The 16,328-nt window shown below is 36.7% G+C and overlaps 1 protein-coding gene across 1 annotated transcript; it reads left to right on the top strand.

Annotated features, from left to right (window-relative positions):
• Positions 1 to 11,026: 11,026 nt before the first annotated feature.
• On the top strand, positions 11,027 to 16,088 carry LOC140151843 (NPC intracellular cholesterol transporter 2-like). Its single transcript, XM_072174168.1, has 4 exons — positions 11,027 to 11,604; positions 13,162 to 13,269; positions 14,706 to 14,875; positions 15,697 to 16,088. Exons 1-4 carry the CDS (start codon positions 11,529 to 11,531, stop codon positions 15,781 to 15,783), a joined length of 441 nt encoding a protein of 146 aa, XP_072030269.1. The 5' UTR covers positions 11,027 to 11,528; the 3' UTR covers positions 15,784 to 16,088.
• The last annotated feature ends 240 nt before the right edge of the window (positions 16,089 to 16,328 follow it).

The raw sequence follows: 16,328 nt of genomic DNA on the forward strand, positions 1-16,328 counted from the left end.
GGATGTACTATAATGTACTATGATGTACTAAAATGTACTGGGATGTACTACAATGTACTGGGATGTACTAGGATGTACTAGAATGTACCGAGATGTACTAGAATGTACTGGGATGTACTTGGATGTACTAGAATGTACTAAGATGTACTAGAATGTACTGAGATGTACTAGAATGTACTGGGATGTACTAGAATGTACTGGGATGTACTATGATGTACTGGGATGTACTAGAACGTACTGGGATGTACTAGAATGTACTGGGATATACTAGAATGTACTGAGATGTACTAGAATGTACTCGGATGTACTAGGATGTACTGGGATGTACTAGAATGTACTATGATGTACTAGAATATACTGTGATGTACTAGAATGTACTGGGATGTACTATAATGTACTAGGATGTACTGGGATTAACTAAAATGTACTGGGATGTACTACAATGTACTGGGATGTACTAGGATGTACTAGAATGTACCGAGATGTACTAGAATGTACCGAGATGTACTAAAATGTACTGAGATGTACTAGAATGTACTCGGATGTACTAGGATGTACTGAGATGTACTAGAATGTACTGGGATGTACTATAATGTACTAGGATGTACTAAAATGTACTGGGATGTACTACAATGTACTGGGATGTACTAGAATGTACCGAGATGTACTAGAATGTACTGGGATGTACTTGGATGTACTAGAATGTACTAAGATGTACTAGAATGTACTGAGATGTACTAGAATGTACTGGGATGTACTAAAATGTACTGGGATGTACTATATTGTACTGGGATGTACTATAATGTACTGGGATGTACTAGAACGTACTGGGATGTACTAGAATGTACTGGGATATACTAGCATGTACTGGGATGTACTATGATGTACTAGAATGTACTGTGATGTACTAGAATGTACTGGGATGTACTATAATGTACTAGGATGTACTAAAATGTACTGGTACTAGAATGTACTGGGATGTACTATAATGTACTAGGATGTACTGGGATGTACTAAAATGTACTGGGATGTACTATAATGTACTGGTATGTACTAGAACGTACTGGGATGTACTAAAATGTACTGGGATATACTAGAATGTACTAAGATGTACTAGCATGTACTGGGATGTACTATGATGTACTAGAATGTACTGTGATGTACTAGAATGTACTGGGATGTACTATAATGTACTAGGATGTACTGAAATGTACTGGGATGTACTACAATGTACTAGGATGTACTAGAATGTACCGAGATGTACTAGAATGTACTGGGATGTACTTGGATGTACTAGAATGTACTAAGATGTACTAGAATGTACTGAGATGTACTAGAATGTACTGGGATGTACTAAAATGTACTGGGATGTACTATAATGTACTGGGATGTACTAGAACGTACTGGGATGTACTAGAATGTACTGGGATATACTAGAATGTACTGAGATGTACTAGAATGTACTCGGATGTACTAGGATGTACTGGGATGTACTAGAATGTACTATGATGTACTAGAATATACTGTGATGTACTAGAATGTACTGGGATGTACTATAATGTACTAGGATGTACTGGGATTTACTAAAATGTACTGGGATTTACTAGAATGTACTGGGATGTACTAGAATGTACCGAGATGTACTAAAATGTACTGAGATGTACTAGAATGTACTGGGATGTACTGAGATGTACTAGAATGTACTGGGATGTACTGCGATGTACTAGAATGTACTAGGATGAACTATAATGTACTAAGATGTACTAGCATGTACTGGGATGTACCATGATGTACTAGAATGTACTGTGATGTACTAGAATGTACTGGGATGTACTATAATGTACTAGGATGTACTAAAATGTACTGGGATGTACTACAATGTACTGGGATGTACTAGGATGTACTAGAATGTACTGAGATGTACTAGAATGTACTGGGATGTACTGGGATGTACTAGAATGTACTAAGATGTACTAGAATGTACTGAGATGTACTAGAATGTACTGGGATGTACTAAAATGTACTGGGATGTACTATAATGTACTGGGATGTACTAGAACGTACTAGGATGTACTAGAATGTACTGGGATATACTAGAATGTACTAAGATGTACTAGCATGTACTGGGATGTACTATGATGTACTAGAATGTACTGTGATGTACTAGAATGTACTGGGATGTACTATAATGTACTAGGATGTACTAAAATGTACTGGGATGTACTACAATGTACTGGGATGTACTAGGATGTACTAGAATGTACCGAGATGTACTAGAATGTACTGGGATGTACTTGGATGTACTAGAATGTACTAAGATGTACTAGAATGTACTGAGATGTACTAGAATGTACTGGGATGTACTAGAATGTACTGGGATGTACTATGATGTACTGGGATGTACTAGAACGTACTGGGATGTACTAGAATGTACTGGGATATACTAGAATGTACTGAGATGTACTAGAATGTACTAAAATGTACTGGGATATACTAGAATGTACTGAGATGTACTAGAATGTACTCGGATGTACTAGGATGTACTGGGATGTACTACAATGTACTTGGATGTACTACAATGTACTGGGATGTACTAGAATGTACTACAATGTACCGAGATGTACTAGAATGTACTGGGATGTACTTGGATGTACTAGAATGTACTAAGATGTACTAGAATGTACTGAGATGTACTAGAATGTACTGGGATGTACTAGAATGTACTGGGATGTACTATGATGTACTGGGATGTACTAGAACGTACTGGGATGTACTAGAATGTACTGGGATATACTAGAATGTACTGAGATGTACTAGAATGTACTGTGATGTACTAGAATGTACTGGGATGTACTATAATGTACTAGGATGTACTAAAATGTACTGGTACTAGAATGTACTGGGATGTACTATAATGTACTAGGATGTACTGGGATGTACTAAAATGTACTGGGATGTACTATAATGTACTGGTATGTACTAGAACGTACTGGGATGTACTAAAATGTACTGGGATATACTAGAATGTACTAAGATGTACTAGCATGTACTGGGATGTACTATGATGTACTAGAATGTACTGTGATGTACTAGAATGTACTGGGATGTACTATAATGTACTAGGATGTACTGAAATGTACTGGGATGTACTACAATGTACTAGGATGTACTAGAATGTACCGAGATGTACTAGAATGTACTGGGATGTACTTGGATGTACTAGAATGTACTAAGATGTACTAGAATGTACTGAGATGTACTAGAATGTACTGGGATGTACTAAAATGTACTGGGATGTACTATAATGTACTGGGATGTACTAGAACGTACTGGGATGTACTAGAATGTACTGGGATATACTAGAATGTACTGAGATGTACTAGAATGTACTCGGATGTACTAGGATGTACTGGGATGTACTAGAATGTACTATGATGTACTAGAATATACTGTGATGTACTAGAATGTACTGGGATGTACTATAATGTACTAGGATGTACTGGGATTTACTAAAATGTACTGGGATTTACTAGAATGTACTGGGATGTACTAGAATGTACCGAGATGTACTAAAATGTACTGAGATGTACTAGAATGTACTGGGATGTACTGAGATGTACTAGAATGTACTGGGATGTACTGCGATGTACTAGAATGTACTAGGATGAACTATAATGTACTAAGATGTACTAGCATGTACTGGGATGTACCATGATGTACTAGAATGTACTGTGATGTACTAGAATGTACTGGGATGTACTATAATGTACTAGGATGTACTAAAATGTACTGGGATGTACTACAATGTACTGGGATGTACTAGGATGTACTAGAATGTACTGAGATGTACTATGTACTAGAATGTACTGGGATGTACTTGGATGTACTAGAATGTACTAAGATGTACTAGAATGTACTGAGATGTACTAGAATGTACTGGGATGTACTAAAATGTACTGGGATGTACTATAATGTACTGGGATGTACTAGAACGTACTAGGATGTACTAGAATGTACTGGGATATACTAGAATGTACTAAGATGTACTAGCATGTACTGGGATGTACTATGATGTACTAGAATGTACTGTGATGTACTAGAATGTACTGGGATGTACTATAATGTACTAGGATGTACTAAAATGTACTGGGATGTACTACAATGTACTGGGATGTACTAGGATGTACTAGAATGTACCGAGATGTACTAGAATGTACTGGGATGTACTTGGATGTACTAGAATGTACTAAGATGTACTAGAATGTACTGAGATGTACTAGAATGTACTGGGATGTACTAGAATGTACTGGGATGTACTATGATGTACTGGGATGTACTAGAACGTACTGGGATGTACTAGAATGTACTGGGATATACTAGAATGTACTGAGATGTACTAGAATGTACTAAAATGTACTGGGATATACTAGAATGTACTGAGATGTACTAGAATGTACTCGGATGTACTAGGATGTACTGGGATGTACTACAATGTACTTGGATGTACTACAATGTACTGGGATGTACTAGAATGTACTACAATGTACCGAGATGTACTAGAATGTACTGGGATGTACTTGGATGTACTAGAATGTACTAAGATGTACTAGAATGTACTGAGATGTACTAGAATGTACTGGGATGTACTAGAATGTACTGGGATGTACTATGATGTACTGGGATGTACTAGAACGTACTGGGATGTACTAGAATGTACTGGGATATACTAGAATGTACTGAGATGTACTAGAATGTACTGTGATGTACTAGAATGTACTGGGATGTACTATAATGTACTAGGATGTACTAAAATGTACTGGTACTAGAATGTACTGGGATGTACTATAATGTACTAGGATGTACTGGGATGTACTAAAATGTACTGGGATGTACTATAATGTACTGGTATGTACTAGAACGTACTGGGATGTACTAAAATGTACTGGGATATACTAGAATGTACTAAGATGTACTAGCATGTACTGGGATGTACTATGATGTACTAGAATGTACTGTGATGTACTAGAATGTACTGGGATGTACTATAATGTACTAGGATGTACTGAAATGTACTGGGATGTACTACAATGTACTAGGATGTACTAGAATGTACCGAGATGTACTAGAATGTACTGGGATGTACTTGGATGTACTAGAATGTACTAAGATGTACTAGAATGTACTGAGATGTACTAGAATGTACTGGGATGTACTAAAATGTACTGGGATGTACTATAATGTACTGGGATGTACTAGAACGTACTGGGATGTACTAGAATGTACTGGGATATACTAGAATGTACTGAGATGTACTAGAATGTACTCGGATGTACTAGGATGTACTGGGATGTACTAGAATGTACTATGATGTACTAGAATATACTGTGATGTACTAGAATGTACTGGGATGTACTATAATGTACTAGGATGTACTGGGATTTACTAAAATGTACTGGGATTTACTAGAATGTACTGGGATGTACTAGAATGTACCGAGATGTACTAAAATGTACTGAGATGTACTAGAATGTACTGGGATGTACTGAGATGTACTAGAATGTACTGGGATGTACTGCGATGTACTAGAATGTACTAGGATGAACTATAATGTACTAAGATGTACTAGCATGTACTGGGATGTACCATGATGTACTAGAATGTACTGTGATGTACTAGAATGTACTGGGATGTACTATAATGTACTAGGATGTACTAAAATGTACTGGGATGTACTACAATGTACTGGGATGTACTAGGATGTACTAGAATGTACTGAGATGTACTAGAATGTACTGGGATGTACTTGGATGTACTAGAATGTACTAAGATGTACTAGAATGTACTGAGATGTACTAGAATGTACTGGGATGTACTAAAATGTACTGGGATGTACTATAATGTACTGGGATGTACTAGAACGTACTAGGATGTACTAGAATGTACTGGGATATACTAGAATGTACTAAGATGTACTAGCATGTACTGGGATGTACTATGATGTACTAGAATGTACTGTGATGTACTAGAATGTACTGGGATGTACTATAATGTACTAGGATGTACTAAAATGTACTGGGATGTACTACAATGTACTGGGATGTACTAGGATGTACTAGAATGTACCGAGATGTACTAGAATGTACTGGGATGTACTTGGATGTACTAGAATGTACTAAGATGTACTAGAATGTACTGAGATGTACTAGAATGTACTGGGATGTACTAGAATGTACTGGGATGTACTATGATGTACTGGGATGTACTAGAACGTACTGGGATGTACTAGAATGTACTGGGATATACTAGAATGTACTGAGATGTACTAGAATGTACTAAAATGTACTGGGATATACTAGAATGTACTGAGATGTACTAGAATGTACTCGGATGTACTAGGATGTACTGGGATGTACTACAATGTACTTGGATGTACTACAATGTACTGGGATGTACTAGAATGTACTACAATGTACCGAGATGTACTAGAATGTACTGGGATGTACTTGGATGTACTAGAATGTACTAAGATGTACTAGAATGTACTGAGATGTACTAGAATGTACTGGGATGTACTAGAATGTACTGGGATGTACTATGATGTACTGGGATGTACTAGAACGTACTGGGATGTACTAGAATGTACTGGGATATACTAGAATGTACTGAGATGTACTAGAATGTACTGTGATGTACTAGAATGTACTGGGATGTACTATAATGTACTAGGATGTACTAAAATGTACTGGTACTAGAATGTACTGGGATGTACTATAATGTACTAGGATGTACTGGGATGTACTAAAATGTACTGGGATGTACTATAATGTACTGGTATGTACTAGAACGTACTGGGATGTACTAAAATGTACTGGGATATACTAGAATGTACTAAGATGTACTAGCATGTACTGGGATGTACTATGATGTACTAGAATGTACTGTGATGTACTAGAATGTACTGGGATGTACTATAATGTACTAGGATGTACTGAAATGTACTGGGATGTACTACAATGTACTAGGATGTACTAGAATGTACCGAGATGTACTAGAATGTACTGGGATGTACTTGGATGTACTAGAATGTACTAAGATGTACTAGAATGTACTGAGATGTACTAGAATGTACTGGGATGTACTAAAATGTACTGGGATGTACTATAATGTACTGGGATGTACTAGAACGTACTGGGATGTACTAGAATGTACTGGGATATACTAGAATGTACTGAGATGTACTAGAATGTACTCGGATGTACTAGGATGTACTGGGATGTACTAGAATGTACTATGATGTACTAGAATATACTGTGATGTACTAGAATGTACTGGGATGTACTATAATGTACTAGGATGTACTGGGATTTACTAAAATGTACTGGGATTTACTAGAATGTACTGGGATGTACTAGAATGTACCGAGATGTACTAAAATGTACTGAGATGTACTAGAATGTACTGGGATGTACTGAGATGTACTAGAATGTACTGGGATGTACTGCGATGTACTAGAATGTACTAGGATGAACTATAATGTACTAAGATGTACTAGCATGTACTGGGATGTACCATGATGTACTAGAATGTACTGTGATGTACTAGAATGTACTGGGATGTACTATAATGTACTAGGATGTACTAAAATGTACTGGGATGTACTACAATGTACTGGGATGTACTAGGATGTACTAGAATGTACTGAGATGTACTAGAATGTACTGGGATGTACTTGGATGTACTAGAATGTACTAAGATGTACTAGAATGTACTGAGATGTACTAGAATGTACTGGGATGTACTAAAATGTACTGGGATGTACTATAATGTACTGGGATGTACTAGAACGTACTAGGATGTACTAGAATGTACTGGGATATACTAGAATGTACTAAGATGTACTAGCATGTACTGGGATGTACTATGATGTACTAGAATGTACTGTGATGTACTAGAATGTACTGGGATGTACTATAATGTACTAGGATGTACTAAAATGTACTGGGATGTACTACAATGTACTGGGATGTACTAGGATGTACTAGAATGTACCGAGATGTACTAGAATGTACTGGGATGTACTTGGATGTACTAGAATGTACTAAGATGTACTAGAATGTACTGAGATGTACTAGAATGTACTGGGATGTACTAGAATGTACTGGGATGTACTATGATGTACTGGGATGTACTAGAACGTACTGGGATGTACTAGAATGTACTGGGATATACTAGAATGTACTGAGATGTACTAGAATGTACTAAAATGTACTGGGATATACTAGAATGTACTGAGATGTACTAGAATGTACTCGGATGTACTAGGATGTACTGGGATGTACTACAATGTACTTGGATGTACTACAATGTACTGGGATGTACTAGAATGTACTACAATGTACCGAGATGTACTAGAATGTACTGGGATGTACTTGGATGTACTAGAATGTACTAAGATGTACTAGAATGTACTGAGATGTACTAGAATGTACTGGGATGTACTAGAATGTACTGGGATGTACTATGATGTACTGGGATGTACTAGAACGTACTGGGATGTACTAGAATGTACTGGGATATACTAGAATGTACTGGGATGTACTATAATGTACTAGGATGTACTGGGATGTACTAAAATGTACTGGGATGTACTATAATGTACTGGTATGTACTAGAACGTACTGGGATGTACTAAAATGTACTGGGATATACTAGAATGTACTAAGATGTACTAGCATGTACTGGGATGTACTATGATGTACTAGAATGTACTGTGATGTACTAGAATGTACTGGGATGTACTATAATGTACTAGGATGTACTGAAATGTACTGGGATGTACTACAATGTACTAGGATGTACTAGAATGTACCGAGATGTACTAGAATGTACTGGGATGTACTTGGATGTACTAGAATGTACTAAGATGTACTAGAATGTACTGAGATGTACTAGAATGTACTGGGATGTACTAAAATGTACTGGGATGTACTATAATGTACTGGGATGTACTAGAACGTACTGGGATGTACTAGAATGTACTGGGATATACTAGAATGTACTGAGATGTACTAGAATGTACTCGGATGTACTAGGATGTACTGGGATGTACTAGAATGTACTATGATGTACTAGAACATACTGTGATGTACTAGAATGTACTGGGATGTACTATAATGTACTAGGATGTACTGGGATTTACTAAAATGTACTGGGATTTACTAGAATGTACTGGGATGTACTAGAATGTACCGAGATGTACTAAAATGTACTGAGATGTACTAGAATGTACTGGGATGTACTGAGATGTACTAGAATGTACTGGGATGTACTGCGATGTACTAGAATGTACTAGGATGAACTATAATGTACTAAGATGTACTAGCATGTACTGGGATGTACCATGATGTACTAGAATGTACTGTGATGTACTAGAATGTACTGGGATGTACTATAATGTACTAGGATGTACTAAAATGTACTGGGATGTACTACAATGTACTGGGATGTACTAGGATGTACTAGAATGTACTGAGATGTACTAGAATGTACTGGGATGTACTTGGATGTACTAGAATGTACTAAGATGTACTAGAATGTACTGAGATGTACTAGAATGTACTGGGTACTAAAATGTACTGGGATGTACTATAATGTACTGGGATGTACTAGAACGTACTAGGATGTACTAGAATGTACTGGGATATACTAGAATGTACTAAGATGTACTAGCATGTACTGGGATGTACTATGATGTACTAGAATGTACTGTGATGTACTAGAATGTACTGGGATGTACTATAATGTACTAGGATGTACTAAAATGTACTGGGATGTACTACAATGTACTGGGATGTACTAGGATGTACTAGAATGTACCGAGATGTACTAGAATGTACTGGGATGTACTTGGATGTACTAGAATGTACTAAGATGTACTAGAATGTACTGAGATGTACTAGAATGTACTGGGATGTACTAGAATGTACTGGGATGTACTATGATGTACTGGGATGTACTAGAACGTACTGGGATGTACTAGAATGTACTGGGATATACTAGAATGTACTGAGATGTACTAGAATGTACTAAAATGTACTGGGATATACTAGAATGTACTGAGATGTACTAGAATGTACTCGGATGTACTAGGATGTACTGGGATGTACTACAATGTACTTGGATGTACTACAATGTACTGGGATGTACTAGAATGTACTACAATGTACCGAGATGTACTAGAATGTACTGGGATGTACTTGGATGTACTAGAATGTACTAAGATGTACTAGAATGTACTGAGATGTACTAGAATGTACTGGGATGTACTAGAATGTACTGGGATGTACTATGATGTACTGGGATGTACTAGAACGTACTGGGATGTACTAGAATGTACTGGGATATACTAGAATGTACTGAGATGTACTAGAATGTACTAAAATGTACTGGGATATACTAGAATGTACTGAGATGTACTAGAATGTACTCGGATGTACTAGGATGTACTGGGATGTACTACAATGTACTTGGATGTACTACAATGTACTGGGATGTACTAGAATGTACTACAATGTACTACAATGTACAAGAATGTCCTGGAATGTAGTACAATGTACTAGAATATACTAGAATAAATTAAAAAATAGTAATGAGTATTCATGAATATATTTGCATATTAATAAGAAAATGGCTGAACATAATTTGCATGCATATTCTATTCTTACATAGCTCATATACCGCTACCAGACTTTGCTTTGGTATCGATGATCGTGAATAACATGTGCAGTGCGTAGACCACGGATGGAGGGTCTATGGATGGATACAAAAGTCTATTTTGTTTGCCAATATCGATTTTAAATATTTAACCAATTGTTCCGTTTCCAAAAGCAAATTATTAAAGCAATGCTGAATTGTTCTCCACAATCCAGTAGGCTAAAGAGGCCGGTCGTCTAAAACAAATAATAAATGGACCGGGTAAATAATTAGGACCTAAATTTAGGCCGCATGTTGAAGGCTGAGTGGCTGACGCGGCATACATTTCCAGGGATACATTTGCATCGAAGTCGAAGGATGAAGCCGAGGAAAAGGTCACATTTTAGGCCTACTTGATTTAATGGATGATATCACAACAAAAGACATCACGCTAAAAAATAATCAATGCAACAATTATTGTCAATTAACGGGGACAAATCCAAAATAGCCCAGATCTTGAAATAAATTGGACATTGTACTATTGTTGAAACCCTTATGCTTTTATCACAAAGTGCACAATGTTCCCAGTTTGGGATATAGCAGCTGCACTATTAGGTCGTGCATGCATGGACAGTTTGAATTTAGTCAAGTCTTATCTGAAAATGTGACATTGATTCTTATGATCAGAGGGACAAAGTCCTGTTGATCAGATCTGATAATTTCGTAAAGTCACCAAAAGAAGGGGTACATTGTGGTTAGTGTGCCTTTGCTTCCACGATAAACAGTCAGTGTTTTGGCAGATTTGTACTCCATGAAGTTGGTGTGACTCGTCTAAGATGAAGACATTATTGGTTATTTTACTTGGACTGGTTTTATTCACCAGCGCCACAAACCTCGACTACAAAGATTGCGGTAAGTCACCATTTTACCTGGGCATTTCCACCCTGAATACAACCATCAGATCATTCTCTGATCATAAAAAATATACATAGGCCCTATACAATTTATAATGTTAAGAACTTTTTAGTTTAAATACATTACAAGAAATAAGTCCCCCTCAATATTTCGTCATAACATCGTACGGTAACATTTTGTACCAATGAAACTAACATGGAAATAGCTAACCATGTATGACTATTTACTACGGTAAGTGTTGCGTGAAAATGAAAGATGTCCATGAAAGATTCATGGCTGAATGAGCCCAAGTGGAAGACAAAAACTGCCCTTTGATAAAAGTCACAAATTCAGTAATGTAATTGGGACAAGGAATGGGACTGGCCACCTTACAAATAACGCGCTGAGCTCTGAACCACTAATTATTCCATGCTCTGAACCAAAAAGGTGATTTGCGTGGCTGAATGATCATGAATTGATTATACACATTATGGAGTAAATGTTCACTTGGTGGGGATTTGAAACTGCACATGTGTTTTTCCATAGTTTTTCCATTTTTTTAGTAACAAACCATGAAAACTTTTGTGAATTGCGAATAGAGCAGTTTTTGTCTTCCATTTGTCCTCATTCAGCCATCATATAATTATTTCTAAGTTAGTTTTATTGGTACAAAATTTTACCTTACGATTGGGGGGAGGGGCACAGTGTCATCGCCCCGATATCTTCATGGCAGAAATCGCCATGGTAGGTGAATCCACAGCCACGCATGGCCATTTTGTTCCGACCTGTTTAATAGTTTTGAGACGCATAATGAGCCGAGGGACATCGGACTAAGGCTACTGACAATAGCCTGGTAATTGACCTCTCTGTGTGTGAGTGAGCATGTATGCGCCATGGGTCATCTGCTTTTAGACTGCCTCCACCACATGTCCACGAGTGAGTGCAGCTAGCCTATACGCTGCGGCACATATAAAATCAGAATATTTTTGTCAGGTTTTGAGTTCAAGACGCACGCTTCTTTCTCAAGACGCAAGCTAACGACTATCATATCCGTTGAACATATATATTCAAGTGCAAGGAACCAAATCTGGATTCTTTAGACTAAATCAATTACGGGAGATATTCATCATTTTCTACCCCGGTATCCAAAGATTTATCGTCTGAATAACAAATCGTGCATAGCACATTCACGTGTATCGATCCCGGGTATTCATTTCAGTGTCTCTGCAGTATAATGTAATTATTAACCGGGCGATGTCGGTGTGTGTGTGGGGGGGGGGGGGTAGTTGGCTGTCCGCCCCTCTAAAAAATGAAGAGATAAAAAGATGACGAATTTTTAGAGGATTTTTACATTTTTGCGAAATGTGTCTTCTCCAAAGGGGCCTCGAGCTCCCCCATAGCCAAATAGAGTCGTATTAGTCGCAAAAAAGGGATTTGCTTGTTTGTTTTCTAATTTGTTGGGGTATAGCCTATATTTTGAACCGGGGTTTGAACATAAGGATATTTTGGATTGAAGGTATAAGAATATAACAGAGAATATGATGACTTATAACAGCGTATACTTTCCCGTTCCAGGTTCGAAAATGGGGAAGATCATTTCTATAGATGCTGTGCCGTGTCCTGCCCAGCCATGTGTTGTCCATAAAGGAGCTAATATCACAGTCACTGTTGCATTCGCAACAAGTAAGTTGGTTAATACTTGTTTGTTTTGGTTTGTTTGTTTTTTTGGTGTTTTTTTGGTTTTATCTGTATTATTATTGTTTTTGTCACTGTGGTTTTTTAAAACTTTTTTATAGCAGTACTATTGTAATCTATTATAGGGCCTACATTTTGAAAACAAATTTCTGATCAAAAATTAAATAGTATTTTCAACCATTTTCTTGGCTTTTGTGACTCTAACGTCCTCTTTTTATTGTATGTTTGAGTAGATATCCACGAAAAAGTTTATTCCCCAAATTTCAGTTAATTTCGGTTTTGCGTTTGCTAGCCTTAATGTATGATAATGTTAATTACATTACCCCTAGGTCACTGTGCTCTTTGCTGTAGTATATCAACATAATACAAATGTGACGATATTTTTACAAAGCGAATAAATCTGTAAGAAACGTTTTGTACATAAAACATTATGTAGCGAGAGGCTTCCGGTGATATAAAAAAACGTTTTTAAGAAAAGTGGGAGATGAGGCTATGTATCACGAAATGCCCCTTTAAAGGAAAAATAATCAAACATGTTGCCTTTTAGTAATCAAACGCTGCTCTTTAACAAACTGTTATGAAAACTTTTAAGTTTAAAAACTTTGTTTCAATTAGTGACACTAATTATTGTAGACCAAAATTAATAATATTACTCTTAGAAAAAAAGGTACAAATAAGAATATTTTTGTCCCATATACACTATTATACAGCACCCTAATCTAAAAGCCTTAAAAGTTCTATAAAGAACCTTAAAGATTTAAATAGGCTTTAGGTTCTAGAAAGAACCATTTTCTTGGCTAAAGAACTCTTTTTTTAAATTTCACAAAGAAACCCGTGGAAAACAAGTGGGGTTCTTTGTAGAACCAAGAAAATGGTTCTGTAGAACAGTAAACTTGAAGAACCTTTAAGGAACCCTTAATAAAGAAAACTTCAAGGGTTCTCAGTAGAACAGAAGAGATTATTTAGCCAAGAATTTTTTTTTTGAACAAAAAAGGGTTATCACCCCATTTTCACTTTTCTTAACTTTGCGATCAGTCTCAGAATTAATTAATTAGAAAGTTCTTAGGCCTATTTAAATCTTTAAGATTCTTTATAGAACTTTAAAGGCTCTTTATAGAACTTAGCATTACTTATAGGGTGCTGTATACGGGACAAAAAAAGAAGAAGAAAAGACAAAGAGGAAGAAGAGGAGGACGAAGTGGAAGAAGAATGAAATAGAAAAAAAGTAAAAAAAGGAATGAGAAAGAAGAGATAGGTGAACAAGGAGATGAAGATCCGCAGGAACGAAGATCCGCAGGAACGAAGATCCGCAGGAACATATTGATTTCGTTTGTAGTATCTTATTGAATGAAAATGGCAAAGAGAAAATATATGCTTTACAATAATTAATACCTATAAATGTGCTTTTTCCCATTCACTTTCAGATGCAGAAGCCACTACTACCTCGACCGTTATCCATGGTATAATTGCTGGTATTCCTGCCCCCTTTCCTGCACCTTGTAAGCCTTGTTCATGCGGCATTACTTGCCCACTGGCAGCAGGAGGAAATTATACGTACAAAGCTGCTTTACCTGTTCAGAAGGAGTACCCTACTGTAAGAAAACAATGTATTTTTAAATCATTCACTCCCTCGATCGCCATCTTATTCACTCACTTCGAATCACTCACTCATGCACTCACTCCGACTCACTCACTCACTCACTCACTCACTCACTCACTCACTCACTCACTCACTCACACCCCACTCACTCACTCACTCACTCACACCCCACTCACCCCTCACTCACTCACTCACTCACCCCCCCTCCCCCAAGATTTGCAATTTAAAGAGAATTGGTCATTGCTTATTGAAATGAAGCTAGTATAATGGACAATATAAGTGTGCTCTTTGTGGTTGTATATAGGTCGTTTTCAACAGATTTACCGCATTCGCCTTGCTATAAACATTGAATTGCGTTATCTGTTGACGTAATGAAAAAAAAAGTTTTTTGGGGGGAAGTGTTAGCTTTCGTTCGATATAAAAAAAATTCTGATTGGATGAAGGGAACACTTGAGGTTTTGACAAAAACCTATCACAGATGTCTATTTTCCACAAGTCACCAGCTAGAAGCTCACACAGCTCTTATGATGCACTCAACCGAAACAAATACTATGTAGAGACAATTCACTGCTTGCTTGGAAGCTCTTGGACGAAATTGTGTGCTCAGGTGTATCGAGGTGGAAACTGTGCATAGATGCGTTTATAAGAGAATCGTTTTGTAGCCAAACCTTTCCATATGCTATGGATTATGTTTTACATGTTTAATTAGCAACTAAGTTCATTGTGTTCAAGCATAATTCCAGAAAACGAAAGTCACAAACATTCCTGAACATATTGTGTTGTCTAAAATGCACGTTTTGTCTTTATTTTTTTAGGTTGATGTCGTCGCTAAATGGGAGCTGCAGGACCAAAACAAAGCCGACATATTTTGCTTCGAAATTCCTGTTATAATAAAACCGTAGTGTACCATCTTTTTAAATAAACATGGAGATTTTTTTTTCAAACCTAAATTTTTGGTCATATTTGTAATATTTGCACACGTCCTAACTTAGCCAAGCTATGACAAAAGAACAATTTTAAGACATTATACCCCATAGAGCTCCGTAGTTAATTAATTAAAAGACCTATTCAGTGATCATAGCGAAGGTGTAAAAAAAATTCTTTACAAATTGCCTAAAATTGAAGGATAAGTCATTTTTTAAATGAAAATTTTTATAAACAAAACACAAGAAAAGCAGCAGTATTTACAAAGTTGAAGCCACATTAAGATATACAGCCTGTCTCAAAAAAAATTGTGCAAGTGAAAAGCGACCTCTATGGCAATTAGAGAATACCGTTGTGACATAATGCTTACATCAACGTCACGGGCGTAGTCTTAGCTCTCAAATGCCGTTTTTTCTGTTCAATTTGCTTTTTCCAATTTCGAGATATGTTTAATTAACAACGAAAGGGTAAAATCACAATTGTGCCACTTTTACTAGGGAAGAGAGCTGTACATGTATATCTA

Source organism: Amphiura filiformis, chromosome 5, assembly GCF_039555335.1.
Source record: "Amphiura filiformis chromosome 5, Afil_fr2py, whole genome shotgun sequence".
Classification (NCBI taxonomy): Eukaryota; Metazoa; Echinodermata; class Ophiuroidea; order Amphilepidida; family Amphiuridae; genus Amphiura; species Amphiura filiformis.